Source organism: Papio anubis, chromosome 15, assembly GCF_008728515.1.
Source record: "Papio anubis isolate 15944 chromosome 15, Panubis1.0, whole genome shotgun sequence".
In the NCBI taxonomy this organism is placed as follows: domain Eukaryota; kingdom Metazoa; phylum Chordata; class Mammalia; order Primates; family Cercopithecidae; genus Papio; species Papio anubis.
In genome coordinates, this window is record NC_044990.1 from 10,205,817 (window position 1) to 10,228,524 (window position 22,708).

At 39.7% G+C, this 22,708-nt stretch overlaps 1 protein-coding gene across 7 annotated transcripts in view; it reads left to right on the plus strand.

Annotated features, from left to right (window-relative positions):
- B3GLCT (beta 3-glucosyltransferase) overlaps window positions 1-22,708 on the plus strand; it is a 121,379-nt gene that overhangs the window by 63,419 nt on the left and 35,252 nt on the right. For 6 of the 7 annotated variants that reach the window (XR_002518279.1, XM_003913734.4, XM_017951081.3 and 3 more), the window contains 5 exons: window positions 7,557-7,620; window positions 10,720-10,839; window positions 12,994-13,063; window positions 19,891-20,004; window positions 21,948-22,047. Coding sequence is in view for 6 of the 7 variants with exons in the window: in XM_003913734.4 (XP_003913783.1) it covers window positions 7,557-7,620; window positions 10,720-10,839; window positions 12,994-13,063; window positions 19,891-20,004; window positions 21,948-22,047 (468 nt within the window). In the remaining variant the exon portion in view is untranslated. The remainder of the gene's footprint in view (window positions 1-7,556; window positions 7,621-10,719; window positions 10,840-12,993; window positions 13,064-19,890; window positions 20,005-21,947; window positions 22,048-22,708) is intronic. The other variant, XM_017951082.3, reaches the window with a different exon arrangement.

Genomic DNA, 22,708 nt, shown 5'->3' on the forward strand with positions numbered 1-22,708 from the left:
GAGCAAGACTCTGTCTCAAAAAAAAAAAAAAAAAAAAGGATCCTTGACTTACACACTCCATCCTGGGACTGCCAGGCAAGGATGCCTTTCTCCTGTCCCCTACCAAGCATGCCTAACAGCATCTGCACAGCCTCCCTCCCTTCATTCTTAGAAGGGTTAAGGAGGAAGGGGAGTGAAGACAAGAAGAAGTAGTGGTCGTTCCTTTCTCACCGTCTGCTGGTCTGCCTAGTTCTGTGCTCTGCAGGGGAGAGGGAAATATGTTCTGCCTTTCAGCAGCCTCGGGTCGTGTTTCTTCTCAAATTAAGTACACTTTGGTTTGCTACAGCTTGAGCACTGGGAGTTCCCAGGACACTCTTTTCCTGCAGTGTCCAGCAGCCTTATGTTTGGGGCCAGTTTAGCCACCTTTGTTGAGTCTGGACTCTTAATGCCTAGAAGCTGTGACCTGCACTTTGTAGGCTGAGCCACTGTTCCTTCTCCCTTCCTCAAGTATTCTTGTCATCCTCGGCCACAGGAGGCTTCCTCTAGCCTTCCTCATTTGGTCTCTGCTTAGTTTTATGGTATGGAAAGATTTGGTCTGACCTCTCCTTGGGAGAAGTCCCACATGGTAGTGATTTTTTCTGACTTGGGACTTATAACCTCTGTGTAAGCCTGTTTCTCTCCCATTTCCCATATACTACGAAGTCCCTTGAGAGAGGAACAAACACAGCTATTGCCTGCCCTGTGAAGTGCTGTAACTGCAGCAGGTGCTTCTTCCTTCAGGGCTAAAGAGGAAACCAGTGGACCCAGGAAGAGCTATATGGCAAGCAGAGGGTCTAATCATTTGCTTGAAGCTAGTATAGCTCTTTTCTTCATCACTGCCTTCTGATCCAGGAGGCCTCTTATCCTGAAGGCAAATCCTTATAGTCTAGAGTTTTACCTTCCTTCTTCCCATCACAATTTCCTATCTTCCTTTAGCAAGACTTTATTGGAGACCTCTTGATACTGAATTCAATTCAGTTTTTGTTGAATTAGGTGTTAGAAGTAACTATTTATTCTTGCTTCCTTTGACTTACTGTCTTAACCAGGTGCGAGTTGATGGAAGTGATCCTGTTTGAACACGTTTTTGACTCCTGGCATCCCTATATAGGGCAGTTCAACCTAACTCTTATTGGCTGACATGCTGGTGTTAAGTTTAACCTGTCCTAGGAAAGCTCTGCCCTCTGCTTCACTGCCCATCAGGTGTAGCAGCACCCAGAGCACTGGCAGGCTTTGTTGGCTCTGGCTAGCGCTCACCTCATTACTGTCTCATGCTCACCACATGACTAGCTTCCAGGGGTTCGTGAACCAGGGTTGTAGGTTGTGCACTAGCCGAGATGTTAGCCTTGTTAAGGGGTGACTTTATGTTCTGGATTATCTGGCATTTTGCAAGGTAGTCCCACAGGAGACCACAGGTCCATGATTCCCTTCCCTGTTGTGTTTGTGAGATCATTGAACCCATCTGTTGACAAGGGAAGGTAGCCAGTGCCCAACTTCCATAGGGGTTTCACATCTCCCTTTCTGGTCAAGTTTAACCGTATTTAGGAGAGAGAACTGAGGGCCGCGTCACTGCAGCAGGGTGTGTAGGCATTTTAGTCTGTTTGGGCTGCTATAAGAAAATGCCGTAAACCAGGGAGCTTATAAACAACAGCAGTTTATTATAGTTCTGGAGGCTGAAAGTCCAAGATCAAGGCGCTGGCAGATTCAGTGTCTGGTGAGTGCCAGCATTCTGGTTCCTTTCCTTCTTGTTGTGTCCCCTCATCTGGGAGAAGGGTTGAGGGGTCTTTTTTTCTAAGGGTGCAGTCCCATTCATGAGAGTTCCCTCCCCATGGCCTCTTCACCTCCCAAAGGCCCTGCCTCCTAGTAACATCACCTTGAGGGGTAGGACTTCAGCCTATGAATTTGAGAGGGGACACAAACATTCAGACCATAGTAATAGGAACTGTGACTAAGGGAGTTAAAGCCAAGAGGTTAATCTTTTCCACAAAGCTCAGGAAATTCCCAGCACTTCCCCCGTGACTCCAGTATGATAGCGGAGTGAGGCACCAGATAGCCTTCTGCATGCTCAACAGTGACCAACAAACTGTAGAATGTGTATGGTTCATTGATATCCATGGTCTTGTCCCTACCTCCTCTCCCTTTCCCCTGCCAGGAAAGACAAAGCAAAATAAATATGCAGACTTATCATAGTGCCATATTTAAAATTCTAGTTATCTTAGATCATATTTCCTTTCCCCCTGATGCTGACAGGTAATCAAGCAAATAAAATGATATAACCCATCTGGCATAACAACTATCTTGTGGTCAAGATATATTTTAAAATGGCTTTTCTAGTGGGGATTCTTATTTATTTTTCAAGAAATTGGTGGCCGGGCGCGGTGGCTCAAGCTGTAATCCCAGCACTTTGGGAGGCCGAGACGGGCGGATCACGAGGTCAGGAGGTCGAGACCATCCTGGCTAACACGGTGAAACCCCGTCTCTACTAAAAAAAATACAAAAAACTAGCCGGGCGACGTGGCGGGCGCCTGTAGTCCCAGCTACTCAGGAGGCTGAGGCAGGAGAATGGCGTAAACCCGGGAGGCGCAGCTTGCAGTGAGCTGAGATCCGGCCACTGCACTCCAGCCCGGGCGACAGAGCGAGACTCCGTCTCCAAAAAAAAAAAAAAAAAGAAATTGGTATTATACTCAGGACTAGAGGAAGGATAAAGTATCCATTAGCCCCATCAGCTGCAACATTGGATCTTCCTAGTTGTTTTTTTCCCAGTTTTTCCCTAATGTGCTGACTTTATTTCTTCCTATTATTGGCAGCTATATCAATTAGCATGCTTTTGGATGCAAGTAATAGGAAGCAACTCAAACTGGATTAAGGAAATACTTTGGCTGTAATTGGGGTGAGTGAGGTCTGTGGTTGGTTGATCCGGCAGTTTATCGATATCATTGAGGACCCACGCTTTCTCTGTCCCTCTATCCTATAGTACACAGAATCCATTTATCCTAAATCTGGTTCCTCTTGTGGTTTCAAGACAATAAGGGCTACGTATTTCCTGTTTGTATCCAATAGTAGACAGCCTGTTCCCGACCATGAATGGTAAAGTGCTTAATCCTCAGTCTGGTTGGGCCAACTGCATATGTGTTCTAATCTCCAGACTGTTAACAGTTGCCTGGGAATTTCATTGATTATTAGAATTATTGGAATTTTCAGTTCTAATCCCCAGAGTATTAACAGTTGCCAGGGAATTTCATTGCTTATTCTGGCTGGCCCAGAGTAATCAGTCTCTGACTCTGGAGCCTGTATAATTGTTGGGCTTAATATTAATCAAAACCAGAATTTGTTTAGGAAGAATGAAGGGGAAACTATTTACATGGACAACCAACAGGGCCAGTCCAGGAATGCTGATTCCCTTTGTGTCCTTTCCTTGACTTTATGGCCCACATTGTAGGTAACGTAACAACTTACAGTTACTTAAGTATTTCTTCTGCCCTAGTCTCCAGCACAACTGGTTACCTAAAGATATTTCATGAGGCACGCTTTCTTAGACTATTTCCCACTGAAATTTTATTTGGCCTAACAATTCCACATCAGTGAGTTTTGAGTTCACACTGCCTAATATTTCCTGGCAATCCATCCATTTGATCAATTAAAACAAATTGATTTTGAAGTCATGTGGCATGAGTCCAAATCCCAAAGTTACCTTGATACAGTTTATTTATGAATAAATATTTTCCTTTTTGGAGAAATTTTCGTTAACTTCCAATAAGATGATTCCTTCAAAAATCATCTTATTAAAAAAATCGTTACAGGACACTGTTTCTGGTTTTCGCCATTGTTTTTCCACCAGCAAACCTTATCGAGATTTCCTTCAGCAGGTTGCTCTGTTGACTGATTGACAAGTGGGATTGAAAAAGCCAGCTAGGTATTGAGTTGAAAGGGCCCTCGGTCATTTGCACGTCTGTAGCCTAGGTGGTTGTGTTGTTAGAACTGTGCCATTGGGGGCATGACTTAACTTATTTATTTATATATTTTTTGAGACAGAGTCTTGCTCTGTCACCCAGGCTGGAGTGCAGTGGCACGATCTTGGCTCACTGCAAGCTCCACCTCCTAGGTTCACGCCATTCTCCTGCCTCAGCCTCCCGAGTAGCTGGGACTGCAGGCTCCCGCCACCATGCCCGGCTAATTTTTTGTATTTTTAGTAGAGATGGGGTTTCACCGTGTTAGCCAGGATGGTCTCGATCTCCTGACCTCGTGATCCACTTGCCTTGACCTTCCAAAGTGCTGAGATTACAGGCATGAGCCACCACACCCGGCCCAATAACTTCTAAAAATTGGGAAAGCTAAAACTTCATATTTGCCAGGAACTGAATATTTAATGAGGAAACATTTCATCTAAGTAACTGGAATTTCTGGCTTTCATTGGTTTTTTGGTATTGTTGGTTACTGAAACTAGCATTGGAAAAACCCTGCTTCATATCTTGCTTCATAGAAAAACGAAATCCAGTTAGCACTATTAGGTATTGCCATTGGTCACCCTGCACACTCTTAGAACTTGAACTTGTTTGCAAGGTGACTGGGTGACTGACACAGGCCTGAGGTGGCACATGAGGCTAACTCTTCCACCAGAAGTCTGTGATATTTACGTAAATATGACTTGGTTATGGTACACTCTGTGGACTGCAAGAGATTGCCACTGAAAGATAGCCATGTACATTTTCATTAGTCCTCTTATCAGTCCTTTTCTGTCTCAGGAATTCTTTTTTTTTTTTTTTTTTTGTGATGGAGTCTTGTTCTGTTGCCCAGGATGGAGTGCAGTGGCACAATCCCGGCTCACTGCAACCTCAGCTTCCCGGGTTCAAGCAATTCTCCTACCTCAGCCTCCCAAGTAGCTGGGATTACAGGTGTGCAACACCATGCTCGACTAATTTTTGTATATTTAGTAGAGATGGGGTTTCACCATGCTGGCCAGGCAGGTCTTGAACTCCTGACCTCAGGTGATCTACCCGCCTCGGCCTCCCAAAGTGCCGGGATTACAGGCATGAGCCACCACACCTGGCCCTGTCTCAGAAATTCTATCAGTGGTTTTCACTTTTTCCCCTTCTGAGGTTTCCCTCAAAGAAAAAGAATTTTCAAGGATTGAATGAGAAACTTGAAAAGCCAAAAAGATGGAGAGCATGTTTAAGGTAACAGTACTAAGGTGTTTATTGACGGTTGTGAAGGGGCCTATGAAACACGGCCATCTAACAGTGGAGGTCACATGCTTCTTGTATTCTGATCACAACTTGGTGTTCCTCGCCTGTGGCAATAAGCCCGGGTATGACTTTTCTGTCTTTGGAGCCTGAATGAAGTGAAGACTTACTCTTTGTGGTCTAATTAGATTTTGAAGGCATGTGGCATGAGTCCAAATCCCAAAGTTAGCTTGATACAGTTTATTTATGAAAACTTGCTCCAACTGAGAAGAATTCATATTGGACAAGATCTCACTTGCCAGGGCAGACATTTTTTCTCTAAGTATATATTTGGAGTGTATCTGAGGATGTAGACTCTCAGTCCACCCCACTTACACTCACAGATCTGTGGGCGAGTATTGAGCAGGAATGTGACAGATATTATATGGGGCTTCTTTTGGTGCTACCTGCTACTAAGCTATGTTAGTATCAGCTGTGAGACAAATGCTTTGTAATGAAGCACATTTATCCTGTGTCTGCTTTCTGTCTTCTTCTAATCAGAGAATCAGAGGTGAATTTTTATAGAAATCTTTCGTGGCCCAACCAGAAAGATGTAATTAAAAACAGTTGGAAAAAAAATTGAAATTTATTGCTATTTTTCCTTTTTCTTTTAAAATTTTTCTTTCTTTTTTCTTTTTTTTTTTTTTCCTTTTCTTTTCGAGACAAGGTCTCTGTTGCTCAGGCTGGAGTGTGATCATGGTTCACTGCAGCCTTCAACTACTAGGCTCAAGCGATCCTCCCACCGCAGCCTTCTGAGTAACTAGGACTACAGATGCACCATGCTTGACTAATTAAAAAAATTTTTTTTTAATTTTGTTTTAAATTTTATGTTAAACTATGTTGCCCAGGATGGGCTCTAACTCCTAGCCTCAAGCAGTCCTCCTGCTTTTGCCTCCCAAAGTGCTGGGTTTATAGATATGAGCTACTGTGCCCAACCTACTCTTCCTTTTTAAAATCACTATTTTTTTTTTGAGACGGAGTCTCGCTCTGTCGCCCAGGCTGGAGTGCAGTGGCTGGATCTCAGCTCACTGCAAGCTCCGCCTCCTGGGTTCACGCCATTCTCCCGCCTCAGCCTCCCGAGTAGCTGGGACCACAGGCCCCCGCCACCTCGCCCGGCTAATTTTTTGTATTTTTTAGTAGAGATGGGGTTTCACCGTGTTAGCCAGCATGGTCTCGATCTCCTGACCTCGTGATCCGCCCATCTCGGCCTCCCAAAGTGCTGGGATTACAGGCTTGAGCCACCGCGCCCGGCCTTTAAAATCACTATTATTTCTTTGTAGTGAAATTATGTATGAGGAGGTTTGTAATTTAAACTAATAGTCTAGTCTTCAGCTCTATAAGTAAATACAAAACCATGTGGTATTTTGGTGATTTGGGTAAGTATTCCTCCCTCGTTAGCTTTGAATCAAATAATATGTTGTCTAGTTCATTCAGGGAGCTCACTGAGTGCTCATTGTGGTCTGGTACGGTGGGCAGTGCTGGCAAGACAGAGAAGAAAGTATAACACAGAGAGAGCTATGTATACACCAGATTTTAATGCATGTGATAAAGCTGATAGGTCTGTGCTTTGTACTCTGGCAGTCAAGGAAGTTTCCATTTACTCTGGTGGGCAAATCTGGGTAAGTTTTACAGAGAAGGTACCCATGAGTTTTGTGTTTACAAGTTTGCTCCGTAAAGGTTGGGAACAGGCAGTCTAGGCAGATGTCCAGCAGGAGAGAACAATGGGGAGGCGTGTGCACTGGGTGTAGCAAGTGGGTGCTGTGATGCTAGAGATGGCTGGGAATGGTAGGAGCCTGGAGACTGGCTTGGGAGTTTGGGGCTTTATTCTGTATGGGAAAGGAGCCATTGAAAATGTTTAAACAAGACAGTGACTTGCAATAAAACTGTTATTCTTCCCCAAAACCACATGCTTTTCCCCCATGAAACTCAGCAAGATTCATTAAAGTAAGAAACAAAAAGTGACCGTGTCTGTTTCTCAAGCACAATTTATTTTCCCTTTCCTTTTTCTTTCTCTGTATTATTTAGTTTAAAGATTATCAGGAGTCAACAAAGCTCGTGACTTTTCCCCCCAAGGCATTGTATTGTATCGTACGTTATTTGGCAGATGTTGGAATAATGAATGCTACTTTCCTTGCGTTCATTTATTGGTCAGCCATCCGTTGCATTTTTCACAGTCCTTTCCCTCAAGGAAATTAAACTGTTATTTTTATCTTTAAATCTGTATGTTTATCTGTTTTCAAACACTAGAAAGTCTCAAGAATGTGTTAGTCTTATTTGACACTTCTTTTGGTTAAAAAAAATCAAATTGTCTCTATTTTCTAGGCTTACCAAGAGACTAAAGAGTGAATCCCTGAAATCCGACTTTACAATAGATTTAAAACATGAGGTATGTCATGTTTCATTTGATTAAAAGTCCTAGTAATCAAGAATTCACGTCCTTCTATGTAAAAGGTGTTTTGCATTCCCTAATCGTGTAGTTTCCCCACCCACATCTACTCCCCACAGAGGTAATTTCACAACACTCCAGTGAATTAGTTGCTTGTATTTTAAGCTCATTTCAGTTATGTAGGTGAAGACAGAACAGTGAAAAAGGTTGCATCTTGTGATTCATGATTCTTTACTTTTAAGCTAGATGGATGGGTCCAGAGGTAGATTTCTAAAAACATGCAAAAATGTCATTAGAAGTACTCTGCTCTTACATGGTGCTTCGGTTGTACATATGCCAGTATGGATTAAATGATCATGCCCCCCCACGCCCAATTCATACCTTGAAACCTGAGCGCCAGTGAAATGGTCTTTGGAAGTAGACCTGTGGGAGGTGACAGGGGCATGAGAGTGGAGCCTTCATGAATGGGATTGGCACTTTTATAAAAGAGGCCCCAGGGAGCTTCCTTGCCCTTTCTGCCATGTGAGGACACAGCTAGAAGGTGCCATCCATGAACCAGGAAGCAGGCCCTCACCACTGAATCTGCCAGTCCCTTGATCTTAGACTTCCCAGCCCCTAGAACTGTGAGAAATAAATTTATCGTTTAGACGCCACTCAGTCTATGGACATTCCTTTTCCCCCCACCCTCCAGTTTGAAAATCTTTAGCTTTAAACCAGATAGCAAATTTACCTTGATGTTGATTGTAATTACTGATATATTTGATTTCTATCACTTTATTTTGTGCCCCTCTCCTTATTTTCTATTTTTCTTTTCTTTTTTTTTTTTTTTTGAGACGGAGTCTTGCTCTGTCACCCAGGCTGGAGTGCAGTGGCGCCATCTCAGCTCACTGCAACCTCCTCCTCCTGGGTTCAAGCAGTTCTCTGCCTCAGCCTCCTGAGTAACTGGGATTACAGGCGCCTGCCACCACGCCCGGCTAATTTTTTTTGTATTTTTAGTAGAGACAGGGTTTCACCATCTTAGCCAGGCTGGTCTTGAACTCCTGACCTCGTAATCTGCCCACCTCGGCCTCCCAAAGTGCTGGGATTACAGGAGTGAGCCACCGTGTCCAGCCCCTCTACTTTTCTATTTTAAAGTTCCTTGTCTTCTTATTTATTTATTTATTAGTCCATATTTTTTCTTGTCTGCTATTTTAGAAGTTCAATCTGTCTGTACTTTACTGGTTATTTTAAATATTTTAACATGCATTCTTAACCTAACAATGGTTTATTAATTAACAGCCAGAAAATTTGAGGGCCTTAGGATACTTTAACTCTGATTATCCCACTCCCAACTTGTATGCAATTGTTGTTCAATGTATTTGTCCCTTTTTCTTTTTACCCTGGAAACTTAGATATTATCATTATTTTATGCAGTTAACATTGGTATTAACTCGTCATATATTTGCCATTGTTTTTGCTTATCATTCCATCTTGTGTCTTAGGCCTTCCGATTGAATCATTTTTATTCCTCCTGAAGTGTATCCTTTAGAATTTCTTTTAGTGAGGTGGTAAATTCTCTCAATATTTTTTCTTTAACAATATTTATTTCAACTTTGTTTTTGAAGCATGCTTACATCATGTAGATGATTCTAGGTTGCCAGTCATTTTCTGTCATCACAAGTTTTATTGAATTCTTTTTCTTTCTTTTTTTTTTTTTTTTTTTTTCTGAGATAGAGTCTCTCTTATTCTGTCACCCAGGCTGGAGTGCAGTGGTGTGATCTCAGTTCACTGCAACCTCCGTCTCCTGAGTTCAAGCAATTCTTCCGCTTCGGACTCCTGAGTAACTGGGTCTACAGGTGTGCACCACCACGACCAGCTAATTTTTGTATTTTTAAGTAAAGATGGAGTTTCACCATATTGGACAGGCTGGTCTCAAACTCCTGACCTGACTCCAGGATCAGGCCTCCCAAAGTGCTGGGATTACAGGTGTCAGCCACCACACCCAGCCTCAGTTATTTTTCAAATGTGCTTACTTGTTTTGTGTAATCTTTTTAAAATAATCTTTTCTCATGTTTTAAAGTTTTTCTTTATAAAAATATATTAAGCATAGTAATTTTATAATCTGTTTGATAATTCTGATATCTGAAGTTTTTTGAGTCTGATTAAATTATGTCTGCTGGCTCTTGTTCATTATCTTATTTCTTTTTTGTGTGTGATTTTTGTTTTTTTCCTCTGAGTGATTGTTCTGTAAGCACCCTTGTTCCTTTAGAAAAATCCCCTGAGCCTTCTATTAAGGTTGTGGTTCCTTAGTAAGGATTTACATTAGCTTCTGCCTGTTGCTAATGAGTTATACTGACTTGAGATAATTTAGATTATCAGTTTGACGTGTTTTGGGACCTCATAGTGGCACAATTTGAGGAGGCCTGGCTTTTGGTTACAAAATCTAAGAGGAGATTTAGCGATGATTCTTTTCCCTCCGTTTAGACCCGTGGTCCTAGCTTTATGTATGGGATTGCTGTTAGTCACACCCCACCTTGGGTGGGTCATAGCCTTCAGTCTCTTCACTCCCATCAGAAACTCAGCCTTGCCAGAGGTCAGCTGATACCTACTAGGGAAAACTACCCTTGGTGCCCTTTTTTCCCCAGGATCTCACTTTCCCATTTTTGTTCTCACAGATTCCACATTTTTGTGCCAACTTAGCAATACATTTAAATATTTAAGGGCATTTTACCCAGCATTTTTAGATGTTTTAAGCAAGCTGAGTATTCGGGGTATGTAATTACCATACTAAGGAAACTGGAGCCGTAATAATATTTTCTTACATCTCTCTGTGATGTTGTAGAATGTGTTCTTTCCTAAAACCGCATACCTTGGAATTTTTTGGCGGTCAGAATATTGATTCATAGTTAATTGCTTATTGTTAGTAATAGAATACATTTATTCACATGGAATTGTCATTTTTTTAAGTTTAAAAAGTCCCGTTGAATACTGACAAATTGATATGGTTCAACCTACTCTCTATGGAAGGTGTCTTCTGCTTTCCCTTGAGATCTTTTGTCCCTTCTTTTACTTGTGTTGACTGAGTTCTTTCGTCACTGCCTGTCTCCTGTCTTGTGGCAGATTGCCCTCTACATCTGGGACAAAGGCGGAGGACCTCCCCTGACCCCAGTGCCTGAGTTTTGTACAGATGACGTGGACTTCTACTGTGCTACCACGTTCCATTCTTTTCTACCACTTTGTGTAAGTAACAGAAGAAAAACTTCTTTGCATATCAAAGGAAAAATTTAGATGCTGTGCATAATGTCATCCTAGCACTTTAAAATAAATTTTAGATTCAGGGCATTCATGTGCAAGTTTGTTACAAGGGTATGTTGCGTGATGCTAAGGTTTGGGCTTCTACTCATTCTGTCACCCAAATAGTGAACATGGTACCCAATAGGAAGTTTTCAAACCTTGGTCTTCTTCCTTCCTCACCTTTTTAGAGTCCCCAGTGTCTGTTGTTCCTATTTTTATGTTTGTGTGTACCCAGTGTTTAGCTCCCACTTATAAGTGAAAACATGCATGCAGTATTTGGTTTTCTGTTTCTGCATTAATTCGCGTAGGATAGTGGCCCCCAGCTGCATCCATGTTGCTGTAGGTACGTTATTTCATTCTTTCTTATGGCTGCATAGTATTCCTTGGTGTATCTGTACCACATTTTCTTTATTCAATCCACCATTAATGGGCACCTTCACTGATTCCATGTCTTTGCTATTGTGACTAGTGCTGCACTAGCACTTTACATCTAAAAAGAAAATCAACATTTTCCCTGTGCCGGGTAAGAACTATATATCATGACTCTAGTAATAACAGTCATACAAGGTTAGTATTATTGTAACTCCATCTTACAAATGAGAAGAGAGAGGCGCAGAGAAGCCAAGTGCTTGTTTATGACTACGTAGCTAGTAGGGAGGGAAGCAAGGGTTCTGACGGGCTCCCCTTTATCCAGAGCCTTTGTGAAGGACTGCCCATCATAGTGCTTTAGGGTTAGTGTGCCCACAGTCATTTCTTTTGTTGATGATGTAGGATGCATTGATTGGAATTTCTGTTCCATTTCCTGGAAAGGCCATTTCCAGTACTTTGTGTGACACCTAAGCCTTCTCCACAAGCCTGCACCCTTTACTGTCTCAGCAGGTGGCTCTGCCTTTCATCTCACTGACAGCCATCCAGAACTTTCAGAATGAATTCACTTGTGTTGGCAGACCCAAGGTCCAGCCCCAGTATCAAGGTCCAGCCCCAGTATGAGCCTGGAGACCCCGACACTCACTAGGTTGTTAACTGCTTTTCTCATAAGAAAAAATATGTTCACCAACCTCAAATGTTGTCATTATTCTCAAGTCAGTCACACAGAAGTCTGTGTGTGCCATTTTAAGAGAGAGACACACACACACACACACACACCCCAAAACAGTGCAGCACTGAGAGACACACACACACACACACACACACACACACACCCCAAAACACAGTGCAGCACTGAGAGAGAATCGTAATGTGTTTGCAGTTTCAGAGCCGGGGACCAGTCTTTCCAGGCAGAATGCTTGCTTGCTCTTTCAGTGCTCTCCTACTGCCTTGAGTGACATGACAAAGCTGTGGTTAGATGTCACTGTAAACCAGCCCCAAATTATGTAGGAGTCATGATTGAATATGATTGCAGGCCTAAGACAGGTAATAAAGGGGTCAGGAAGGGCTTGGGTGTGCCTTGTTGACAGATCCCTCTTGGTGCTCCCTTTCATCTGTGTGATCATCCTGGGCTCCAGGACTGCCCCCACCCCACCTTCACCAGGTGTTTGAAGGAATCCTACCTTTGTCAGAGGAGAAAACATCCTTAGCCTAGACTTGGATCACCAGTAAAGAGGCTGCTGTAAAAATGTTTTCAACATTAAAGTAAGGCCAGGCCCAGAAAAGGGCAACATCTCTTATTTTACACTAAAAAATCCTCCTATTTCTCTCTTTGTCAAAATCTTCACCAGCTGGAGAAAGGAAATGAGAGGTAACTAACATTTACTGGTCACTTACTATGTGCTTAAAAAATTATAGTAATAATAGCAGCCTTGTGGTGGTTATTATTTTTTTTTTTCTAAACAAGCCGACTGAAATTCTGAGAGCTTAAGAAACTTGTTAAGGGGATGCACAGTCCATGCACGGTGGAGCAGGCAGGTCCAGGGCTGGCTGACAGAAAGGCTGTATTGTCAGCTGCCCTATGTTTCCATTTCTCCCCTAAAACTTCGTCCCAAATATGTTTGATATCCTTGACATTGGTTAATTTGAACTCTAGAGCATGTGAGATCTAACGTGGGTGTGAAGTTAACGCTGACTCACATATGCATATATTTTTTCTTTTCTTTTTTTTAGGGAAAGCCAGTGAAGAAGGAGGATATTTTTGTTGCAGTAAAAACATGCAAGAAATTTCATGGTGACAGAAGTATGTTTTGGGTTATTCATTTTATCGAACGCTAAAATCCAAACTACCTTTTAAAAAAAAGTACGAATGAATTCTTGAGTGTAAATTCAGGAAAGGGATAATGACAATCCGGATGTTGAAGTGAAAGCAGTTATTTAATCAATATTCCTCATTGCACCATTTCGATCACCAAGATCAATTAGGAAGGAAAATTTTGTACTGAAACATGAGTGGTCGTAGCCGATACTGTTTCTAGCAGTATTTTAAATTGGAAATGGAAAAGCTCGGTGTGGCAGTCTTGGAGACTGTGTGAAAAACAATCCATTTTGTCAAACAACGTATTAGGTTCAAACAACATATTAGGTCTGTGCGCAGTCTCTAAACGGGATGAAGAATGTCAAGAGGGGATTTCAAGGTAACAGCATGCCAACAAGGAATAGAGACTTTTTCTTTTTTTTTCAATTTATTTCAAATGCTTACCTTGGAACTTGTTAGTTAAGAGATGTATTTGCTCATGAGTAGATAATATTGGAGAAGAAGAAAAAGCCGCTGTACAAACAGTGAATCTCTTCTTAAGGAAATCCTGGCATGCAGATTAATGTTGTTTTTATTCAGGTTTTTGATGTCATTACAGAATTCTGCTAAGTTGTGATGATAATGTAAAAAAAAAAAGCCCATCCTAAATATAAATAGACATAATTTCTCTCTTTTTGCACCTTATTTCAAGCAACACTTTTCTGAAATTGAAAATTAGGCAGTCTTTTGCATTTTCTAATTTTAGTGCATATTTTATTTTTTTTTCCTCATGAAAAGGCTGTCGATTTCACCAAGAATGTGATATTTATGTAGGAGAGATTTCTAAACCAACTGTCATTTTCATGGGATTGGAACTACTGAGGAAGTTCATTTATGTATTTTATGTGATAATATGATACATACAAATTATATTTTAAAGGGGAAGATGTTTTCCAAATAAAATTATATTGTAATTTGAGATTATAGTATTGTTTAAGACATCAACATCAATTAAAATCCAGCTATAATCAATTATATCTTAAAAATACATTAACTATAAACCTTCGTATTTGCCTAAAATAGCCACATTAAATTCCAAATCCTATTAAATCAGCCTAAGTGAATATATACATTTGTTATACAACGAGTCCTAAGATACTATGAAGAATCAGTATAGCAGTTAAAATTTTCTATCATAAATTTAACCTAAATTTAATATCCTTTTACTTTTTTCATAATATGGAAGGGTTTTTTGGGATTATTTTGACAAATACCTTCTTTAAATAGGTATTGGGGAAATGAACTATACTGCTTTTTGTTTTATTTCTTTTACAGCAAACAGGAACTGTTTGAGTTGATTTAATTGATCTTGAAGCTACACTTGGAGTGGTGATTATTTTCACAATATGAATGTTAAGGATAGTGGTGCTGGTACTTTTTCTTTGAAACACATTTTTCAGGTCACAGTGACGCAGTAAAATTAGGGACACTCCCTTTTGTATTTTTTATATTCTACAGAAATGAAAAAAAATAGTTTGTTAATTTTGATTTAGTAATTTTGAATCTAGTTTACTGCTTTCTTATTTTGTATAAGTTTGAGATACTCTTTTTAGATATTCATGAAATCCTTTTCTATTTGAATTTTGACTCAAAAGTCTTTAAAAATTACAAAATCTTAAAAGCCTGCTAGGAGCATTAGAAACAAACCTTTCAAAGCCAGATACATTGATTTACTGCTGTTAATTTGAATCTGGTATCATTGAAGCATGAGGCCTAAAATATATCATGAAGTTTTCATATTTGGGTTTCTGTGGTAAACCATTTTGCAACTTGGATATGTTTGTTTGAAAAGATAGTCTAAGGCAACAGGATTTCAGTGACTTTGAAGTCCATTTTGCATGACTTCATGTAGCCTGCCAGGCCACTGGGCTCTGCCCCTCATTTTAGAAGCCTAGTCCAGCCACCAGTTGGCCCAAAGAGTTATCCAGTAATATCGGTTACAAGGATAACACCACACTAACTGCTTCTAACTGCTAATATTTTTTACATTTTCTGGTGTGGTTTTCACATATGTTCTATCATCTAATTTCATGTTGACACTTCCTTGTGATATGATAATTATTGTTATTCACTTGTTGTAGAAAAAGCTGAGTATGGAATGATACACAACTGGCCCAGTTTCTTGTATCTTATTGAGTAGCAGAGCCAAGAACTTAGGTTTTCTGGCTCCTAAATCCCACTTTTTTTTTTCTACCACAGCACAGCTATACTGTAATCTCCTTGGATGTATTACAAACTCAATACTTGATAAATAGTCTTTGGTGTTCACATTGATGTCCTGCTACGCTCAAGGTCAGTTTTGACTTGGCCAGAAGCTGCGAAAGTAGGCTTTCCATTTTTAGTAGCAATGGGTATGGCAAGGAATTGAAACCCACACAGGATCTAAAATACAAATTGAGCTGAGAATTTAAGACTGCCACTCCTGTCTAAGCATGTCACTGCTATAGTCAAGCGGAACACATGGTCTGGGGTGTTGGGTTTTTTTTTTTTTTTTTTCATTTTCCTTTCCCTGTGTGCTCTATGGTAGAAATACTTTAGTCATAAAGGACAAATGATGAAGGAAAAACAATCTAGAGAAACTGTGCTTGTCTTTGCCAAGTTGAGAGTGGGCTGTACTGTTACTTGTGGGCACAGTGTCCCCTGGCACTGAGTGGTGGTGGCCCCCACTCCTGGCTCATTATAGTGTTGGTTACCTTCCGGGATGAGAAGGAGAGACAGAACATGTTGTGTTCAAGGCCCTAGTCACAGCAAGGGAAAATACAGATTGCATTTATTTTTTATACTCTCATGGAAGAACTGGTAATAAAACCAAGTTTCAAAATGAAAAGAAATATTTTAAACATTGTACTTTCTTTGCTTAACAATGACACATTTATGTAATTGCTTTTGTCTGGATTCTGACTTAAGTAAAACAGCATTCTTAGAACACAAAGCAAAACTATATTCTGTCTTTTGACTCAAGGAAGTAATCCATATTGACATAGTTGAAACAGCAACACCCTCTGAGAGGCAAGCATTTAGTAGGGTTTTAAAGAAACTTGGGAACGATTACATAAGGTGATGAATTGGGCATAGCATATAAAATGATATTTAAGCAAGGAAATGATCTCTGATGTTTTAATATTCAGCTTGATTGCTTCGTCTTGGGTTCTGTGTTTCCCACTGTGGGACCTGAGCTGTCAGAAAACCTTAAGAATTTTCTTTGGATCATTTTGCCATGCAGTTTGCGTGCATGTCTCATGTACCCCGTGGCAGCCACTGGTTTTATTCATCAAATGGTGGGTGATGGGACACTCTCCTGCAGTCTGCCTCTAATTAAAGAGGTTAAATTGCCGTTTGCTCAGCCTTTAGTTCCTTTCCATAGCTTCCTGAGCTCTTAAAAATTAGCACTATATTCCTTTCAGATTGAAAAAAAAAAACTGTTTGCTATCTTTACTGCTGTCGTCTTGTCTAGAGGCAAATCTGAACAAACTGATTGAAAGGGGTGTTAGGAGGCTGGTGTTCTCTCTGACTGAAGAGGCTTACACGTACTGTGGTACAATCTGCTTACTTAAAAGGCGAGGCTTGAATTAGAATACAGCAGATAGAAGGCCAGACTCTAATCAAATGAGGTGATTAGATCAATGACTGAAGAGAGGAGAGGAGTCAGGTGTTGCCTTTCCCTGGCTGTTGAACAGCTGATGTTCCAGATGGCCCTACAATGTTGTGTTAGGTCATCCAGGAGGGATACTTTTCAGGCTTAGGTACACCTTAGTCTTTAAAATGAGGAATTAGAACACACTCGTGTGTGTGTCCCTAATCTACTCCTGAGAAGTGCAATCAGGGTCTGATTTTGTGGCCACTGACTTGCATACTGAGACAAAAGGGCCATCTGCAAGCTGAAAATAGTGGATTCCTTAAAATAAAAACTATTCACATTCGATGGTGTGGTAGTTTTAATAAAATGTTCAAGTGTCAAGTTCATTTTCATTTATAACCTGAGACAGCTTTACAAGTCACTTCCCTGGGGGTAAAAATGCATGTTCTGTCCTCACAGTGAGACACATCTTCTGCTTAGAGTCTAGAAAGCTCTAAGAAAGATTTATGCCATCTGTGCAGCTGGCATTTTTATAGTAAAATTTTTTTACTTTGCTCCAAGTTTATCTTGTGATAAACTTTCTTGAAGTAGGCATTCACTATTATTATGTGATAGGAAGTATGCTTCTTTATTGAAAAGGAGATAATGTGTCAGGTAACTTATTAAAGTATTTTCTCACAGTTTAATATCTTTAGGAATACAGTGCCTCAATACAATATAAAATATTTTGTAAACAATAGAATGAATTCATTTTAGAATTTAAATGATGCTAATAAAATAGGCCATTATTTTAAAAGTTTAATTTAGAATCAACCATGGTTGAAAATAAAGCCTTAAGCTGTTTTTTTTGGAAGACTTTAAATCCTTTACGGCTAAGAGATATGACAGACACATGGAGGTTGTATTGACAAGGGGAGAGATGTACAAACTGTTGAATGCTTTAGGTGTTATAGAATCATAATATCTCAGTATATTTAAATGGTTGGCTTGTTTTAAAATGATTAATCAAAGGCTGAATTGCCTTTATGAATAAAACCTTCCTTTAACAAGTTTCCACAAATAATCCTGGGCCTTTTATTGAAATGCCTACAACATTCAGTCCTCATTCAACTATTTATTGAGTACCTACTATGTACTAGGCACTGTGCCAGGTGTTGGGAAATGAGTCATATACACATTAACTCTTACCTTTAGTGTAATTACTTTTTTTTTTTTTTTTGAGACGGAGTCTTGCTGTGTTGCCCAGGCTGGAGTGCAGTGGCCGAATCTCAGCTCACTGCAAGCTCTGCCTCCTGGGTTTACACCATTCTCCTGCCTCAGCCTCCCAAGTAGCTGGGACTACAGGCGCCCGCCACCTCACCCGGCTGGTTTTTTGTATTTTTTAGTAGAGATGGGGTTTCACAGTGTTAGCCAGGTTGGTCTCCATCTCCTGACCTGGTGATCTGCCCGCCTCGGCCTCCAAAAGTGCTGGGATTACAGGCTTGAGCCACCGCGCCCGGCCCTTTAGTGTAATTTCTATTTTACCTGTTTCAAAGTAAAAGAGAAAGCAAAACTGCTAATTCACCCTTGATTTTGATTTTAATTTTATTTAAATCCGTTAATTGAGAAGACACACCTGTGCTGTTTAATAAACCTATTAGAGCAAAAAAGGACTGAAGGCCTAAAGGCTGAGGAAATTGAAAGCAAAATTCACGCAGCCTGCAGGGCCCTTGCTGGGGGACTGAGGAAAGTTCTTGACCTTTCCTCACAGCTTCTTCCAGCGTTATGCAGCGGAGGATATTTTACCCAGCAGTGTGAACTTTTAGTGGCTGCAAGCTGCAGGGAGCCCTTTCTGGGGTAAGTTCTGTTGCTTATTATATGCAAAGCAAACTGCCACAGCAGTGCCAAGGTTAACATTTTTGTTGTGCTGAAATTTGGAAGTAGAACAGAGTAAAATTTTTTAAAATTTCTTTTTTCCTTTTTTTGTCCCCCAGTAGCCCTATCTATTATTTAGTACATCTTTGACCATTTTGACATGTAGAAACCTTTAGAACTATCTGCTTTTTTATGGTTGTGGAAAAATTATATTTTAATATATGAAAATAATATTTAACTGGTAATTTGGTAATAATTTAGTAGATGTGCAGAACTCAGTTTTTTTTTTTTTTTAAAAGCCAATGAATGAGAGATTATGAAATGATGCACTTTCGTATTTTCTATTTAAGGGCCGTCTGAACTGGACTCAGAATTTGCTTACTTACTAGCTAAACACTTAAATTTTACATTGAAACATCAGTTTTTGCATTTATTTCTATTTGATTTGGGAACGGGGAAAGATACATGGTCTGATAAAGCTTCTCAAAAGTTAAGTGAAGATTTGGTTCATCAGAGTTTTGATTCTTAAATTAACAGTATATAATATCTAAATGATTTTTTTCTATTGAAAAAACAAGAAACCACTTTTTAAAATTCAGAGATGCATAGGCAGTAATTTGTTTTTTAAGTATAGAAGAAAATAATTACTTGGTCAGGTGAATTAATATCAAGTAGTGGTAAGGCTCTATGTCAGGTATGCAGACAGAGCTATCTTTGAGCATCCAAAGCAAAAATACAGAAAACCAGGACAGCTTTCTGTTGTGTTTGTGTTAAAACATTTAGCTGCTAATGATAGAATTTTAAAGCCTGTAGTAGTTTTGTATGTTAATACTTCCACATTTTTCAAAAGTACAACATCGTAATATCAGTCATCAAATGCAGTGATTCTTATTTGGCAAGGTCATGCCCTTTGTAGGGTTGGGTGGTTCTTTAGAATCTTTGGGTGGGGACATGCATAGTTTGCAAAGGTCTTCCCATGCTCCATGGTAAGAGGGATGGATTTTCTCTTACCATGCTCCATGGTAAAAGAAAAATTAGTTAACATTAATGTAAACACAATAGCATAATCAAACTAGAAAATTTGTCAGTATATGGAAGTAAGTGCATTCATCACCAGGAATGAGAAATGCTTTACTCTAGAGAATGTTGAAAATGCTTCAAGAAGAGGGTTTTAGTCAACAACGTTGGCATTTCTCAGGATTGGAAGCAAGCAACTCTTGGAACACCTGAAGAACAACAGATAATGTTTCTCTTCCTTTGTAGATGATTATACTGCCATTTTGAGTTTTTAAGCTTCCTTGTGTAACTGTGCCGGTGATTGTCATCTCTGTAATTTTTTCAGTACCTATTGTTAAGCAGACTTGGGAGAGCCAAGCAAGTCTCATTGAATACTATAGTGACTATACTGAAAATTCCATTCCTACTGTGGATTTGGGAATTCCTAATACAGATAGAGGTGAGTCCATAATTCTTACTAGTCTCCTTATTAAACACCCCCATTCTGTAAATACAGTAAATTAGGTTAGGATAAAAATGAAATACTTTGTAAGTGCTATAATTTTTGCCTCATATTAGTTTTTTTCCCTTCTTCCCTCACGGATATAGATTGGTTCTTTCAAACTAAGGCTTTATAGTACAAAGTGTTGCAGGTGTTTAGTAGACTGCATCCTGTAATTGAGCACATGATAGTTCCAACAGAATTTAACAATAGATTTTTCATACCTTCATAATTCTTTGTGGTCATGATGGGGTGCTTAAAGTTGATTTGTCATATTCCCACACAAAGCTTCTATCCTTGTCAGTATTATAGTCTAGTTCACATATTATATTACCTGTGAGTGCCACCTAATCACATTCTACACTAGTTATATGTAGAATAAACTCTATTCTATATGTTAAGATTTTAATTAGTAAATTGTTAGAAATAAACCTGCTTTTCTCTTCAAATTGCAAGCTTTCTAATTAAAAACACTTTTTAGGACGCAGAGAGTGGAATGGTAGACATTGGAGACTCCAAAAGGTGTGGGAAAGTAGAAGAGGGGTGAGGGATGAGAAATTACCCACTGGGTACGATAGACACTCTTCGGGTGATGGCTTCACCAAAAGCCCAGACTTCACCACTGTGCAATATGCCCATGTTACAAAACTGCACTTGTACCTCTTAAATCTATAAAAATTTTAAAAAATTGTGTCAAAAATGGAAGTGTAAATCTGGCCACCTCATCTTCAAATAGTCTTTATTCATCTTAAGTTTTATCCAGTATTTCTGCCACCCTTTTTTCTTTATTTTTTTGTTCCCCACGCCCTTGTATGAGTAAAGAAAAGAAGTAGCAAACTGATTATGTTCTATACAATTTATCTTAATTATTTTATGTTAGTGTCACTCATAATTCTTTCATTAATGTAGTACAGTGTAGAATCAGATATGCCATTTCTGTAGTTACCAGTTCTTCTGACAAGGTGAAGTGTATTACTGAGTCTGCCTGTTGCTGTTTGATTAGGAAAAACTGTTTTAGATTGGGTTTAATAATTTGATTTCTTCATTTCTAGTCTGACCTTATTGCCTATATGTATATTTGTTCTAAAAGGGATTTGAGATGGCTTTCAAACATACATATTGTAATGGTTAAAAATACACAGAGATCAAGAGTAAAGAAAATAAAGGTCAAATTGAGTGGTTTGATAGTCATTAATATAAGTTAATATTTGTTCTCCACTGTGTCACCAAATAATTAAAATGAGGGGGCATATTCCTGTTTATCAATTTGACTGCTCTTCCCAAGTGTTTTATTTTGGTCCCAGCAGTTACCATTAAAGCATTGCAATTTATCTATTGGTATCCGAAGGACTGTTACTCTGTCTTACTCAGCACTGTATCCTTCAGTGCATATCTTAGTACCTGCCACAGTATCTGGTATATTAGAAACTTAGTGGTAGTAAATATTTACAAAATAAATAGAGGTATAAGCATCCACCTTTGCACTGCTGCTTCCCTGTGGCAGTGGTGCCTGGGGTTCTAACACCTCCTTCAGAATAAGCGTATCAAAGAAAGGATACCACTGCTCATTGCTGTGAGTCTTAAAACTTTCTTGCCCGGACTGAAGATGCTAATTCTATCTCTGCCTCAAATTATCTGTGTGACTGTGTAATTCCACTAATCTCTCTAAGTCTCCATTTCCTCGTGTGTGAAATGAATGACTTGACTTTCATAATCTCTAAAGTTCCTACTGGTTCAATGTGTCTGTGAAAATTAGAAAGGCTATTTTTAAAAATTTTGAACTTTTAAGCTGCATGTTGGTGTGTAAGCTCTTACAACACTGCAAAACTCAAAAGAAATTAATGAATTCTATATATTTTATAGGAAATAATACATTGTAAGTTTTTTCTTGCCTTTTTTAGGTCATTGTGGAAAGACATTTGCCATATTGGAAAGATTTCTGAATCGTAGCCAGGACAAAACAGCATGGTTAGTCATTGTGGATGATGATACATTAATAAGGTAAGGAGTCATCCTCATCCTAAATGGCTTTAAATTCTACATATATTCATATTCAAAAAACTAGATGGTACTTTTTCTGGCCAAGATGAATTAATGGGGACAGGGTTTACCCTTTTATCTGAACCAACCCTCTAAAAGAACAAAATATATAAAACAAAGGTTTTTAAGATACTGAATATTAGGTGCAAAGGAAAATGATCTAAAAGAAACATGAAGCAAATGAGGTGAGTTCTGTGACTGCCACAGCTGACTGCCTTAAGAGAATTCCAAGTTACTGCTTAGGGAGGGAGCACCAGATGGAACCTGACAGACTCTGTGGGTGGAAAAGATGGAGACCAGAGTCTCAGGAGACCAAGGCTATTAGAGTTTGCAGGACAGAGTACCAGAGAGGGGAGAGCTATACAGAAAGGGAATACTGGAGATAGGTGAAGAGCCCCCTGTGTATTCAGTAGAGTATTGATCAGTGCATATGTGTGAGGAAACTACCCGATGCTGGGGAAAGATCCAACCAGATTAGAGGGGATGGTTACTGACACTCACACAGGCCTGGGCTGGAAAACCCCTATTCATAAGGTATTGAAAAGAGTACGTAAAAGGGTCTTGCCTCAATAGAGGGGATAGTTAACCCTAGACTAAGCACTTTCCTAGTCCTGCCTAACAT